Source organism: Canis lupus, chromosome 21 (genome assembly GCF_003254725.2).
Source record: "Canis lupus dingo isolate Sandy chromosome 21, ASM325472v2, whole genome shotgun sequence".
Taxonomy (NCBI): Eukaryota; Metazoa; Chordata; class Mammalia; order Carnivora; family Canidae; genus Canis; species Canis lupus.
The window spans coordinates 29,583,706-29,599,395 of NC_064263.1; the positions used below are offsets into that span (position 1 = coordinate 29,583,706).

General features: G+C 37.3%; 1 protein-coding gene across 1 annotated transcript; it reads left to right on the forward strand.

Moving 5' to 3' along the window:
- Positions 1-6,790: 6,790 nt before the first annotated feature.
- On the forward strand, positions 6,791-7,741 carry LOC125753284 (olfactory receptor 56A3-like). Its single transcript, XM_049099100.1, has one exon. It carries the CDS (start codon positions 6,797-6,799, stop codon positions 7,739-7,741), a length of 945 nt encoding a protein of 314 aa, XP_048955057.1. The 5' UTR covers positions 6,791-6,796.
- Positions 7,742-15,690: the final 7,949 nt, after the last annotated feature.

The window sequence follows — 15,690 nt, forward strand, 5'->3', positions numbered from 1 at the left end:
ATAGGAGACATCAGAGACATCCTTACCACAGGGATACAGAGTTAAAAAAAGAATCAATCACAGATGAAGAATGCACCAAATGAGATTGGGAACAAGCCTGATGCACTAAAGAGCAGGCTGGAAGAAGCAGAGGAAAAAAATAGTGAACTACAAGACGATATAATGGAAAACAAAACAAAGAAAGAATTATGGAAAACAAGAATAGACTTAGGGAACTCAGTGACTCCATCAATTGTATTAACATATGTATTACTAGGGGTGGTGGAAGGGGAAGTGGGCGGGGGGTGGGGGTTACTGGGTGATGAGCACTGAGGTGGGCACTGGACAGGATGAACACTGGGTGTTATTCTATATGTTGGCAAATATAACAGCAATAAAAAGTAAATTTATGAAAAAAATACAAATGTATTAACATATGTATTATAGGAATTCCATAAGGAGAGGAAAGGTGTCGGAAATTTATTTCAAGAAATAATAGCAGAAAACTTCTCTAACCTGAGGAAGGAAACAGACATCCAGATCCAGGCATACAGAGAACTCCCATCAAAATGAACAAAACCAGGCCAATACAAGTACCTATTGTAATTAAATTAACAAAATTTACTGGTAAAGAAAAAAAATCTTAAAAGCAGAAAGACAAAAATAGTCCTTAACTTACGAAGGAAGACCTATACAGCTAGCTGGAGATTTCACAAGAGAATTTGGCAAGCCAAAAGGGAGTGCCTTGATATATACAAAGTGCTGAATGGGAAAAATCTACAACCAAGAATACTCTATCCAGTAAGGCTATCACTCAAAATAAAAGGAGCAATAAATCGTTTCCCAGACAAACAAAAATTAAAGGAGTCCTTGACAACTAAACCAGCCCTGCCAAAAATATTAAAGGGGACTCTTTGAGTGCAGAGGGAATAACAAAAGTGACAAAGACAAGAAAAGATCAGTGAACATCTCCAGAAACAAAAACCAATGACTAATAAAATGGCAATAAATACATATCTATCAATAGTTACTTTTAATGTAAATGGGTAAAATGCTCAAATCAAAAGACACTAGGTATCAGAATGAACTGAAAAAAAAAATAAAAAATCTATATGCTACCTACAAGAGACTCATTTTTTTATTTTTTTAATTTATTTTTTATTGGAGTACAATTTGCCAACATATAGAATAACACCCAGTGCTCATCCCATCAAGTGCCCCCCTCAGGGCCCGTCACACAGTCATACCCACCCCCCCTCCCACCTCCCTTACTACCACCTCTTGTTCATTTCCCAGAGTTAGGAGTCTCTCATAATCTGAAGAGACTCATTTTAGACCTAAACACATCTATAGATAAAAAGTGAGGGGTTGGAAAAACATCTATCATGCAAATGGATGTCAAAAGAAAGCCAGAGTAGCAATAATTATATCAGAAAAACTGGACTTTAGTCTTTTTCTAGAGTTTAGTCAAAGACTAAAAAGAGACAAAGAAGGGCATTATATAATCATAAAGGAGACAATCCAACAAGATATAACAATTGTAAAACACTGAAAAAAGAAATTGAAGAGGATGCAAAATGGAAAAAATATTCTCTGCTCATGAATTAGAAAAAAAAATGTTGTTAAAATGTCTATACTTCCCAAAGCAATCTACACATTTAATGCAATCCCTATCAAGCTATCAACAGCAGTTTTCACAGAGCTAAAACAAACAATTCTAAAATTGTTTAGAATCACAAAAGACCACAAACCACCAAAGCAAATTTGAAGAAGAAAAGCAAAGTTACAGGCATCACAATTCCAGACTTCAAGTTGCCTTACAAAGCTGTAGTGATCAAAACAGTATGGTATTGGCACAAAAACAGACACATGGATCAATGGAACAGAATAGAGAACCCAGAAATGGACCCTCAACTCTGTGGTCAAGTAATCTACAAAACAGTAAAGAATATCCAATGGGAAAAAGACAATCTCTTCAGCAAACAGTGTTGGGAAAATTGAACAGTGACATGCAGAGAATGAAACTGGAGCACATACAATTGTATGTTGACATTGTATGTCAACATACAATTCACAGTATGAAAACACAAATGGCTCAACAGTATATGAACAATGCTCACCTATCGGGAGAAAATCAAATTAAAAATAGTAACAGTATTTTACATTCTTACACTTTTTTAACAAATAGCATCTAATGGTGGAAGGAATGTGAAAAATAAAGAAACTTTAGGAATTTCTAGTAATATTTTATAAATAATTGGGGAGAAATTTTTATAATTTCTATGGAAATTAAATACTTTTATAGCTTTCACTGAATTAAAAATCCTCCACATATACTGGTTTTAGATCTATAAAGAGAAGTGTACAAGGATATTGAAAGCAACATTATTTTTGGTAACAATTATGGGTCCTTAGGGCCTAAACTACTGACATGAAGAGAAAAAATGCACGTAATGGGAATCAAACAGTTAAAAAGATGAAGTGGACTTTCATAGAGCAACGTGGACAGATGCTTACAAATTTCTGTTAAGTATAAACAAAGAATACCATCAGATTTATAAACCAATGACATTTTTACAATTCCATTTCCAACCTTTCCTACCATCAACAAACATGTAACTAATAAGCATACTTAAGTTTATAATTAGACATATTTTAAGAACACCAGAGTTTTCACTCCCCGAAGGAAAGAGGAATAGCAATGTTGAGATCTATGGAAGAAAGAGAGGTAAAAATAGAGTAAAAGAAGGCCTCCAAAGAGACTGAAGGTGGTGGCACTGCCCAAGGAACATAGTTAACGATACTGTAATAGCTTTGTATGGTGACAAACTATAGCTACACCTAAGGTGAGCATAGCATAATGTATAGACTTGTCCAATCATTATGTTGTATATCTGAAACTAAGGTAACATTGTGTGTCAATTACACTCAAATTTTTAAAAATTAATGAAAACAAATAAATAGAAAATAAAGAAACTGATCACGTTTGTTCCCAATATTGGAGAGATAGAAATAATTCACATGAAGTTCAAAATTAAAATTTTTATAAAAGGAATAAATCATATTTCCTAGTATAGAGTTGTATATACATCCCATTTGAAACATCTTTCACTATAGGAAAAAAATTCTATCGGATTTTCTCACTGAAAAATACATTGTATTTTTTCAGGAATTTTTTTTAAGTTTCTCTTGTATGTTTATCATTAAAATGTAATGCCAAAAGCCATGATATATTAACATCAATCCATTAGATAGGATGGTTTGGGAGGGCTTATCAAACAGTTTTGTGCAGGAAGCCCATGAGAACTTCTGAATGAGCCTTTTGTACCCATACAAGGCACTGAGCTTGCATGTGCAAAGGAGTATGAATATGGATGGACAGATGTGTGTAACACCCCTACATCCAGGAGACTAATTCCTGCAGCACACACAGTCAATGTTGGGCTAGATTAACAGAGCTCCTCACTTTTAGAGAGAAAGAAAATAATTTTCTTCTCACACCTGCCTGCCTGTCTGTCCCAGGAGGACATTTTAGGCCCAAGAGTAGTGATGGGAAGAAGTTCCCAGACGGCAATGTCCCTGAGGCTCTGGAGTTATAACTATACCAGATGCCTGAGAAACTAATCAGAACTCCAGTATTGCTGGGGCCGGCCTCCTTGCTCACATCCTCTGTAGGTGCGTCTGGTAAGAGGGTGTCGAGGAGAAACTAGACCAAGATTAGCAAGAACATGGGGGAGATCTTTGTCTTCAGTCCAGATCTGTACTTTGTTCCATTCCTAACTCAATACAGCTGAAGTACTTTGAAAATGGGGTGGAAGAGGCTGCATTCTGTCCCAGGTCAGGAGGCACATGTGAGAACCTGTGCTCTGGGACCTTCCCTTTTGCAGTCCTCTGTCTTTTTTGGATCTTTTGCTGGGTGGTGTCAGTAATGCAGAGAAGCAGGAATTTGTCCATAGCCAATTAATGAGCAGAGGGGATTAGGGAAATATATCATCTGGAGCTCAGTTTAGAAAATTTGGGGGTTTCATCTGTGATTATGAACATTTAGAAGTTTTAGGGCAAAGACTCTATCCCCAAATGCCTGAATCATGGCACAAGAATTAAATTTAATCTCTACAACTTCAGAGACTGAGGATACAGACCACAGTGGGAGGATCCATGAGAGTCAGAAGATAGCCCCTTAGATTTCAGCTCCATCTAAAGAAATTCTAAAATCTACGCCTGCCAAAAAGGGGGATTATGCACAAACCATAGGATCATAGAGATATCTGTCACTGGTTTGTTCAGAGCAAAGATGTCTGAAATGGTACATGGAAGACATGTCTCACAATTGTGTCTGTGTGCATGGAGTTAGGTGGTGCTTAACAATTCCTCCTCCACTTCAAACAGCACTTGCATAGTGTTATGCTGAGGGTCCGTCCTACAGCATGGGAAAAAGCCCATCCTGCAGGTTCTCTGCTTTTATCATTGCCCTTCAACCCACTGGATTCTGCATTCTGTCCCTACCTGGAAGCAGTAGTCATCAGTTCTAGTCCTTAGGCCTACTACTGTCACTGGCTAGCCCTATTTGCAATTCAAGGCTGAAAGAGGAATGGGGAAGGACATATATAGACTCAAAAGCTTTACTTCTAGGGCTGAATAGGTAGTTCAAGTTCAATGCTTGTTGGATAAACTATGGATTGAAGACTATGTAGAAACATCCTAGAAACAAGGAGAAAGGAGAAAGAGTGAGTGGCAAGAATGGATTAAAAAATCCTCCTATGTCTGAAACATATATTACATTGTATATATATAAACATATATATATACGTTATATATATACAAATATATATTCAATATATTATATAGAAACAATTTTAAAAGGTAATAAACTATATTTCACATTATGCTAATTACTTGAGAGGTAAGCAAATGGAGATAGATCGAGAAGAATGAGAGATAATTCTGTATAGATACTGTGTTTTTAATTCTCTCCAGTTAAGGTATTCTTAAATATTGATAATCTATATCTATTATATAATATCATTATCAATATACATATATTCTTATGAATTTTTTCTGTATTATCATGAATAATTTGTAAGGCATCATATGACTCAAACTTTAACTACTATAACAATATACAATGCTAATCAATGTCTTAAATGAAGACTTTTAATTTATAAGCAAGAACTATATAATTATTTCCTCATATATGATATTTTGGAAATTCTATTTTTTAAACATTAACTTACCTTTACTCTATTTTTAAATATAATTTTAACAATTCCTCATTCTTCTTCTTCATTCATTGTGTAAAGCTTAAAAATTTACAGATTTTATGTACTACTATTGAATTAAATTATATCTCTTAAAAAAATGGTCCTGTGGAGTTCTCAGAAATTTCACCCTACAGCTAGAAATAAGTATCCCAAACTTCTTCAGGAGACAAAGAGAACATGCTTCTTTCTCTATGAATACTGCATGGACACTCATGCCTGAATTTCCACTTCTTCCGTTTGGCTGTATCCTCCAATTCTCATTTCAATATTTTCCCTCCTTCCATGCAATGAATTCCTAATTCCTCCCAAGAATACTCTGAAATGCCTGAAGAAGAAAAGCTTCCCAGACATGGTGAGATTTAGAGCCCTAATGTATAAGAATTATAGGTAAAATTTTTCAGAGTAGCATCAGAGTATGCAATAAGCAAGAACAAAAGACAAAATGCAAATGATAAAAGTGGTGATTAGAAAGAGAATTTAGATTTTAGAGGCATGAGGTATCCAACTAGAAAAACGGAAAGAAGAGTTGAGTGAACATAGTGTTCAAGACAAGAGAAGGTCCTTTGATCACCAATTGAAGACTGGACGTTATTTGTCTATGGGTTTTTACCATCATGACTTCCAGCTTGTGCAGCATCTCCCAATCTTTGTGAGCCAATCCACCAAGACAAAGTATAACCACTAGACAGCAGGACCTGGATCATTGTATGGGAGGTAGATGGGGAAACGGAAAGGAGATGAAAGTACATAAAAGTACATTTCATCACTCTCACACTATTTCAATGAAAATTATCAATGCTTACCTTCTTCAATGACACATATGCCTCCTCCATACATATGTGCAAGTGCACATTCTACTTTTACATTGTTCCATTCCTGAAGTCAAGAATCTCACACGTATGAAGATGTATTGGCAATTATGTTGCAGGATCCACACCCACCAAATTAAAATGACTTTTTAGAGAAAATGAACATTAACTAATGTTCATGCCAAGATATAGTATTTTTAATCTGTTATTAAAGCCAACTATAGCTGAAAATTCAGAGCAGGAGTGGCATGGAAAACTAGGAAACTGTACCTAGTTAAACTTTGTGACAGACTCTTACTCATTTCTGCGTGTTGTTAGAGTTAAATTGTCATGTGTTATATAGGTAGGTAGTCATTAAAGAACAAAAAAACAAAAAGAAGAAACTTATAAAGATAAATCTAGGGACTCATCTGTCCCAAAGTACTTTTCAAAGTAATTTTATCCTTTCTTTTGTTGCTACAAAGACATAACATTCTCTCAAAAGCAGAACTTGAACAAATCAAAAATGTATAAATGAACCATATACCTTAGTCCTCTACACTGCTTAGTGATAGCAATATCAGAACAGGGTCAGAACACAAAGAATAAAGACATGAATTTACATGACTCGATGACCTTCTAGGACTCACACGAGTTTCACCTAGGTGAAGCAAATTGTAGTGAATTTATGTGTCTTGATGCAGTAGCTAATTTTTACCCTAATTTTACAGATCACTAAAGGAAAACTGTAGAAATATATGACAGAAGATGACAACACATCAAAATGGGACCATATCCATTGAGATTTCAGACTTTCTCCTGAATTGTTTTGTCAGGTCTCCCAGCTGGCAACTTTCTTTCTCCCTGCCCCTCAGCCTCCTCTTCCTCCTGGCCATGGGGGCCAATGGTGTCCTCCTGATCACCATCTGGCTGGAGGCCTCTCTGCACGAGCCCATGTACTACCTGCTCAGCATCCTCTCCCTATTGGACATTGTGCTCTGCCTCACTGTCATCCCCAAAGTCCTGACCATTTTCTGGTTTGATCTCAAGTCCATCAACTTCTATGCCTGCTTCATTCAGATGTACATCATGAATTGCTTCCTTGCCATGGAGTCCTGCATATTCATGGTCATGGCCTATGACCGCTATGTGGCCATCTGCCACCCACTGAGGTACCCATCCATCATCACAGAACAATTTGTAGTGAAGGCTGCCATTTTTATTTTGGCCAGGAATGCTATTTCTACAGTGCCTATTCCCATTCTATCATCCAGACTCCATTATTGTGGGGGAAATGTCATTGAGAATTGCATCTGTGCCAATATGTCTGTCTCCAAGCTCTCCTGTGATGATGTCACCATCAATCGCCTCTACCAGTTTGCTGGAGGCTGGACACTGCTAGGATCTGATCTCATCCTTATCTTCCTCTCCTACAGCCTTATACTGCGAGCTGTGCTGAGACTCAAGGCAGAGGGTGCTATGGCCAAAGCCCTGAGCACATGTGGTTCTCACTTCATCCTTATCCTCTTCTTCAGCACTATCCTTCTGGTCTTCGTGCTCACTCATGTGGCAAAGAAGAAAGTCTCCCCTGATGTGCCAGTCTTGCTCAATGTTCTCCACCATGTCATTCCTGCAGCCCTCAATCCCATTGTTTATGGAGTGCGAACTCATGAGATCAAGCAAGGAATCCAGAGATTACTAAACAAAGGGTGATAGTGAGGACAACTGGAGCTCTGCCTTCCTAAATTAGAATGATTTTGAATCAATAATAGGTGAGTGAGCTGCAATTCATATCTATGAGTTATAATCTCAAACTGGGGAAATTGGATATTGTTCCTTCTTTAATAAAACTTAAGTGTCAGTGTATGTTTCCTTTCTCTCACTTCTCCTTTAACATAATCCTTAGCCTCTTTTTTATTACCATACATATTATCCTATTTTGACAAAATACTGGATTTCCACCAGGCATGTTCTAAAGTGAGAAATTTATGTTCCTAAGTGTACAAGTGTTAATATGTCATGTCTTTACATAAGTGAATATACAAATGTGGATTTTGGGGGTAGAGTTGTGTAATATGTAGCACATTATTATTCTTATTTCCTTAAGAGGGAACATATTGGAAACAAAACAAGAGTGAATTTTGAGTCCTAAATCATGGCAAGTTGCTACTGGTTTGTAACTGAGTCTGCAGCTGGATGGTCATTAGGAAATTTGCATGACAAGAGACACAGGGGTTTTGCATGGATTTCTAATTTGTGCAAAAAAATAGCAATGAGTTTGATTAGATTCAAGAGATTCCTAAATTCTCCCCAGTGGGTTAGTGCTTCAGACATTTATCTTTGGATCCAAGCTGTCATAGTTTATGGTATGCACATATAGCTCTACAAATGAGTTACAGGTTGTTCAAGGTTTGTAATATATAATCCAGTAATAATAATTTAAAATATTGAAAATACAGTATCTGAACTTTGTTTTCACATTATATGGGCAGTTTCTAAGCACACTTTGTGTCCTGCTATTTCTGTTAGTTATTAAGACACAAAAATAGAATATTGTTGCTGTTAGGAGCCCAAAGTTTGGTTAGGGGAAATACAAATATGAGGATGAGGAATAGAATAAGATATCTATAGGCAGTAAGATATCTACCAATATAAGATAGCATTAGATAGAGAGTTAAAGATCTGAACTGTAAGCCATGAACAATTACCTCAAAAAGGGTAGGTTCTTGGAAACAAATGAAGTGGTCTCATTGTGTTTCATGTTACTCATCTGCTACACCTGAGAACAGTGAATAATTGCTTTAGAAGATCTTTTCTGAGGGGCACTTGAGTGGCTCAATCAGCTAAACCTCTGCCTTCAGCCTAGGTCCTGATTCAGAGCCCCGGGATCGAGTCCTGTTCCAGGCTCCCTGATGCAGGATAGTTTGCTTTTCCTTCTCCCTCTGCCCCATGCTCTCTCTCTCTCTCTTTCTCTCTCTCTAATAAATAATATCTTTACCCAAAAAAGGGTCCTTTCTAAATATAAGATTTTTGTGCCTCAATAACAACTTATAAGTGTGTTTCCTTGTTTGACTGTGGAAGGAAAATCTCTCAACAGTTTGTACCAATACTGTCGCCAAAATCTGGGTCTTTCAGCCTTCCCTTAAAGCACTTGGATTCATCCTTGGACTACTTAAGCTTTCATTCAACAAAACTCTGTCCATTTCTTTGTCTTCTCTATCTCACAGTGAAGAATGATAAATGGGTACTTCATTCCTCTGCTCCTGGATATCACTGTGAACTACTTATTTGAAAAATAACCATGTACTCACATAATTAAGAAGCAATGGCTAAAAGCATATAAGCAACATATGAATGGGGAATAATATATTTCTCAAAAGTAAAAAAAAGAATGTCCAGCTCCAATTAGGGTCAAACCATTGATGCCTTTTTTCTTTATTATAGGAAAAAGAATTCCCAAAATTTCATTTCCTCACACATTTCAACATAAGAAAAATTGAGTTGCTTTAAAGTAGCATAACTCCAACAGGAAGATATTACAAATATGAAGATATAATATGCTAATGTAAATTTAAGCTACAATCTCTTAGGGAATATTGAAAGTCTACCAGTTTTAACACTATCACATATTAACATCTAATCATCAAGGGACCAAAAACTTTCAGGACTAATTTCTACCAGAGTCACATTACAATAAACCCAGATTTCTCCAGTTAGCTTTTAGAAAACTTGGACACTGAATGCACAAAAAGGGCCACAATGAGGGTATTTAAAGCATGTGCCACCCACGACTGAGAAAATTTAACCCAAGTCTTGTCTTCCAAAATAAACTGGTAATATCTTTATATTTAAAACATATATTTTTGAAAGCTTTGCATTGTTATGCTTATATGCAGCTTTTACACATTTATGGCTCCCTTTAAAGCAGTATTAACACAGAAAGGCAGTATTGACAGGTTCATTTTATAAACAAGGTGAACAAATTAATGACAGCTTTATCTCCAAAATAATTGACGCTAATAAAGATCTCTTTTAGCACAGTGCGGGCCAATGTGAGCCACACATTTAATTTTAAACACTTTAGTAGCCTCATTTAAATAAAAAAATTGAGGGCAGCCCTGGTGGCTCAGAGGTTTAGCGCCGCCTTCAGCCCAGGGCGTGATCCTGGAGATCCGGAATCGAGTCCCATGTCGGGCTCCCTGCACGGAGCCTGCTTCTCCCTTGCCTGTGTCTCTGCCTCTCTCTCTCTCTCTCTCTCTCTCCCTCTGTGTCTCTCATGAATAAATAAATACAATCTTTAATAAATAAATAAATAAGTTAAATTAATCCTAATAATGTATCATATTGAATCCAATATATCTAAGACATTATCATTTCAACACCTAATAAATATGAGACATTAATAATAATGTAATTTACATTCCTTTTTAATACTAGGTCTTCAAATCCAGTGTATATTTTATATTCACAGCATATTTCAGTCAGGACTATCATGTTGCAGTTGCCCAATAGCCACATGTGACTAATAGGTGCTTAGTGGATCAGAACTCACTAAACATACAGCTTCAAAAGGTACATGAAAGATGGATAGGAGAGCAATTGAATTGAGGAAAAATGTATCCTTCATGGAAAAGAGCCAAACTTTTTTTCTTGGCTGTGATTTTTCTCTTCCTTATGTTTTTCCATGTAGAGAAAAGGAAGGCAGTGTTTTAGGGGATGAATAATAATGTCTTTGTCCTAAAATGCTACATTCCATGAGTGCTTATGTCCTAGACACCAATGTGAGAAGAGTACAGTAAGAGAAGGTTCATTTATTGGCTTCTTACAACACATAGCCCTCAAATAGCAACAGATTTGAAATAGAGCCACATATAAACCTTGGAAGTTACAGAACCCAAGGAAAAATGTAAGTAGAGCTTTTACTCATGATAAGGCAGGAATATTAGTGTTAGGGGAAGCAATGGATGTTAGTGTCAAAAGGTAGATGATAATAATCATACTTTATAACTCTTTAAATTTCTCTTAACAATATTTACGTGCACATATGTATACTTTAAATTGGTTATTTTGTGCTCTATTATATTAATAAAATATATTTTATACGAAATGCTTATAGTGAAAGTGTTGTAATTATTCAATAAAACATGTGAGAGGAAATCAGTCTGTTCAAACTAAATAGCCATATCCAGAAAATGTTGAAGCTCAGATTTTGTTGCTCAGGCTTTTCAGTTTACTTACACATTATCCATAACTAGACCCTTCCTTCAATGTCCAGAAAAGTGAATGAGACAGATATTTGCGGGTAGACCCAGCTATTGCTGGATATTGGACTAAGAGAACAATGCAGAATACATATAGAAACAGTCATGGCCCTTTGGGCCCACAGTTGTCATATTATCTGCAAAATATGCATTTAAATACCTGATATAGAAAAATCATTGTTATGGTGCTAGGTTGGCAGTTAGGAGCAAGATAGGCAAGGTCCATGTTTATAAATGCAAAGGATCTGTGTCTGGTTGAAACAGAAGTCCAAAAGCAAGGAAAAATATCAATATGTAGGAAGAACATCGCCAAAGAAAAGCTAAGGTAGAGTTCAAAGGCAGTGACCACTTGGCAGAAAATCAGGACCCCAATCTAGAATAAGATTTAAAGGTCTAGACAGAATATGATAGTAGGAACCTGAGTTTGAGTCAAAGTAACACAATCATATAAACTGAAGATATGCAGGCTGGAAAACAGGAGGCCCTCCATTAAAAACAGGCACAATCTTAAGAAAATGTAACACAGTGTATTCTAGCAGAAAGGATAACTTGATACTAAGACTTCTGCTTTCCAAAATATTGATCAAATAATTACATTATTGCTCCAGCATGCCTAGATTATGTGCCACATGGTGAAAGCTGAGACAATTCATAGAAGTTCAGATCTGGCTGCTTCCAATAACACCTAGGAAAACAGTAGCAATCTAATTCTAGGACTCAGGACACATTGTCCATTGTCAGTGAGAGTTTTCAAACTTCCTGGTAATTAACAAACTATTTCTTTACATTTTCTTTTTACATAATTTTAAATCTTGCTTGAATGTTACTGGCAATGTTGCATTTTAGTGAGTGAATTTTGAAAAAAGAAGTACTGCCTATATATGGGCTTCCATAGCAGATTTGAGAGTGCAGGGGAAAAACAAACAAACAATAGAAAGGCATAGAAATGTAAACTATTTAATCTAAAAATGGAAAGAAATAATGCTGAAAACAATGTAGAATACCTGATGACTGATGAGATAATGTTACCTAATACAGTATTTGTAATCTTGGTAGTAGAAAACAGAGACGGTGTAGAGGAACAAAACATAGTGGCACATATAAGGTTTATAAAATATGTAGAAATAAAATCTATGGTAAAGATGAAAGAATGATAAGAAGGAGTGAAATGGAAGCAAACTTTTATGAATTTGTACTTTATATGTGGAGTAGCACAATATTAGTAGAAAGATGCATTTTTTAAACACTACAACTGACAACAGAAATTTTCATTAAAAAGCTCACATATTTTTTAAGATTTTATTTATTTAATCATGAGAGATACAGAGAGAGGCAGAGACACAGGCAGAAGGAGAAGCAGGCTCCAAGCAGGAGCCCAGTGTGCGACCTGATCATCCAGAATTACACCCCAAGTCTAAGGCAGAAGCTCAACTGCTGAGCCACCCAGGTGTCCCTAAAAAGTTCAGATTTTTAAGGTAATCTAGTCTCTGCTGCAACTACACTGCCATACAGAGTAAAAGAAGCCAATAGTGGGCATTAATCACATCAACATTGCAAATTTATGAGGTTAAATCAGTGGTTCAGGAAGTGGTGGCAATTTTGGCCTCCAGAACACATTTGGCAATGTCTAGAAACATTTTTGCTCCTTACAACTGTGGGGGCAGAGGTGAATTTCGGCATATGGTGCTACTGACAACTAGTGAGGTAGGCCCAGGAATGCTGTTAAATAAACCCATAATAAATATAGAACAAACTCACACACCTACAAAACAATTGTCTGACCAAACTGTCTTTACAAGCTGAGAAACTCTGATCTAAATGATCCAAATTAAAAGTACAAATAGACATATGAGATTTGGAAAGAGAGGGAAAAAAGCCTCATCTATATGCTGTTAACAAGAAATTCACTTTCAATATAAAATCATAGGCAGGTCTTCAACAAACAGTGCTGGAATAACTGGACAGCCATCTGCAAATAAATAACTAGATAGATAGATAGATAGATGATAGATAGATAGATAGATAGATAGATAGATAGATAGATAGACCAAGACACAAACCTTGCATCTTTCACACATACAAAAAACGTTAACTCAAAATGGATCTTGGATATCAACATAAAACATCAAACCTTAACAGTCCTACAAAGTAACATAGGAGAAAACCTAGATGACCTTAGATATAATGATGCCTTTTTAGATACAACACCAAAGACACAACCCATGAAAGTAAGAACTGATAAACTGGACTTCATTAAAATTAAAACCTCCAAAGTGCCTGGGTGGCTTAGTCAGTTAAGCACTCTACTCTTCATTTGGGCTCAGGTCATGATCTCAGGGTCCAGAAATGAAGCCCTGCTATGGGCTCTGTGCTCACCAGGGAATCTGCTTTCTCCTTCTCATTCTCCCTCTGCCTCTCACCCTGCTCATGTGATCTCTTCTTCTTCACTCTCAAATAAATAAGCAAACAAATAAATAAATAAATCTTCAAAAAAATAAAGTAATTAAATTAAGTTAAATTTCCACTCTGAGAAAATCAATGTCCAGAGAATGGGAAGCTCAGTTATAAACCTTGGAAAATATTTGCAAAGAATACACAGAACACACACCTCACCAAACAAGATGCACAGGTGAGGGGAAAAAAAAGAAAAAGGAAAGGAAAGGAAAGGAAAGGAAGGAAAGGAAAGGAAAGGAAAGGAAAGGAAAGGAAAGGAAAGGAAAGGAAAGGAAAGGAAAGGAAAGGAAAGGAAAGGAAAGGAAAGGAAAGGAAAGGAAAGGAAAGGAAAGGAAAGTTGTTCCACATTACCGTCATGAAGAAAATGCAAATTAAAACCACACAGAGATACCATTATATATTTAGTAGAATAGCTAAAATCCAGAACACTGACAACCTAGGCTGGAAACCAAATGGAGAAAGAGGAACTCTCATTCATTGCTGGTGGGAACACAATAGCTACAGCCAGTCTAAAAGATGATTTGGAGTACACTTGGGTTGCCTTTGGCTTGGGGTCTGATCCCAGGGTCCTGGGATCAAGTCCCGAATCGGGCTCCCCACAGTGAACCTGCTTCTCCCTCTGCCTTGGCCTCTGCCGCTCTCTGTAGGTCTGTAATGAATAACAAATAACATCTTTTAAAAATAAATAAAATAAAAGATGATTTGGTGGTTTCTCACAAAACAAAACATACTCTTACCATTTGATCCAGCAAGTGTACTCCTTGGTTTTTACACAGATAAGTTGAAGATGTATTTCTACATCTTCAAATGTAGAAAAAATTGAGACACAAAAACCTACCCAAGAATGTTTATACCAGCTTCATTTATAATTGCCAAAACATGCAAGCAACCAAGGTGTCCTTCAGTAGGCGAGTAGATAAATAAACCAAGGTATATCAATAGAATATCATCCAGGCCTTAACAGAAATGAGCTATCAAACTATAAAAAGACACGGAGGAACCTTAAATGCATATTACTGAGTGACAGAAGCCAGTGTGAAAAGGCAACATACCACATGGTTCCATCTATATGACATTCTGGGGAAGGCAACACTAGGAAGACAATAAAAAGATCAGAAGTTCCTGGGTGAGTGAGGAGGAGCAGTACAGAGAAGAGTCAGCAGAGCACAGAGGATTCCTGGTGTAATGAAAATACTGCATTTGATATTATAATGACACATCCATGCCATTATTCATCTTGTGTATGCCTTGGTTCCAGCCACCCCACACAGCACCCCCTGCACAGAGTTCCCCGAGACACCCCTACTTATAACTGGCTCAGATCCAGCCCCTCCCCTAGGGTATCCCTGTGCTGAGCACCCCAGGGCATCCTGGACTGCATCTGCTTCAGCTACAGCTTTCCCGCCAGAGTGCCTTCAGTGTGGAAAGCCCCAAGATATCCAGGCTTCCACTCACTCCACCTTCAGCTCTCCTGCCAGGGTACCCATTGCATAGAAAACTTCCCAGCTCATGCTCACTTAAACAACAGCAGTCTTGCCTGGGCACCCTCTGCACAGAACATCCAAGGACCTGATGTAGCCCATAGCCCATGTTGGGACCCCCACCAGCCCCCTGCCGAGACCTCACTGAATATAGAGTTTTCCAATGCTCTGTTTACATCCACTTCCACTTCAGCTATTCTGCCAAGGTGCCCTTTTTGCATAGAGCCCCAGGACTCCCCCCGCCTGCACCCACTTCAGCTACAGCTGTTCCTTCAGGGTGCCCTCTTCATTTAAAGCCCTGGGAATCCTACAGCCTGCACCCACTTTGGCTTCACCTGTCCTGCCAGATTACTCTCTTAACAGAAAACCTGAGGACCATCCCCAACCATGCCCACTTCACCTGTTGCCATCCCACCATGCAACTCCATCATGCTGTCTTCCCCATATCCCAGCCTACAATAGCCAC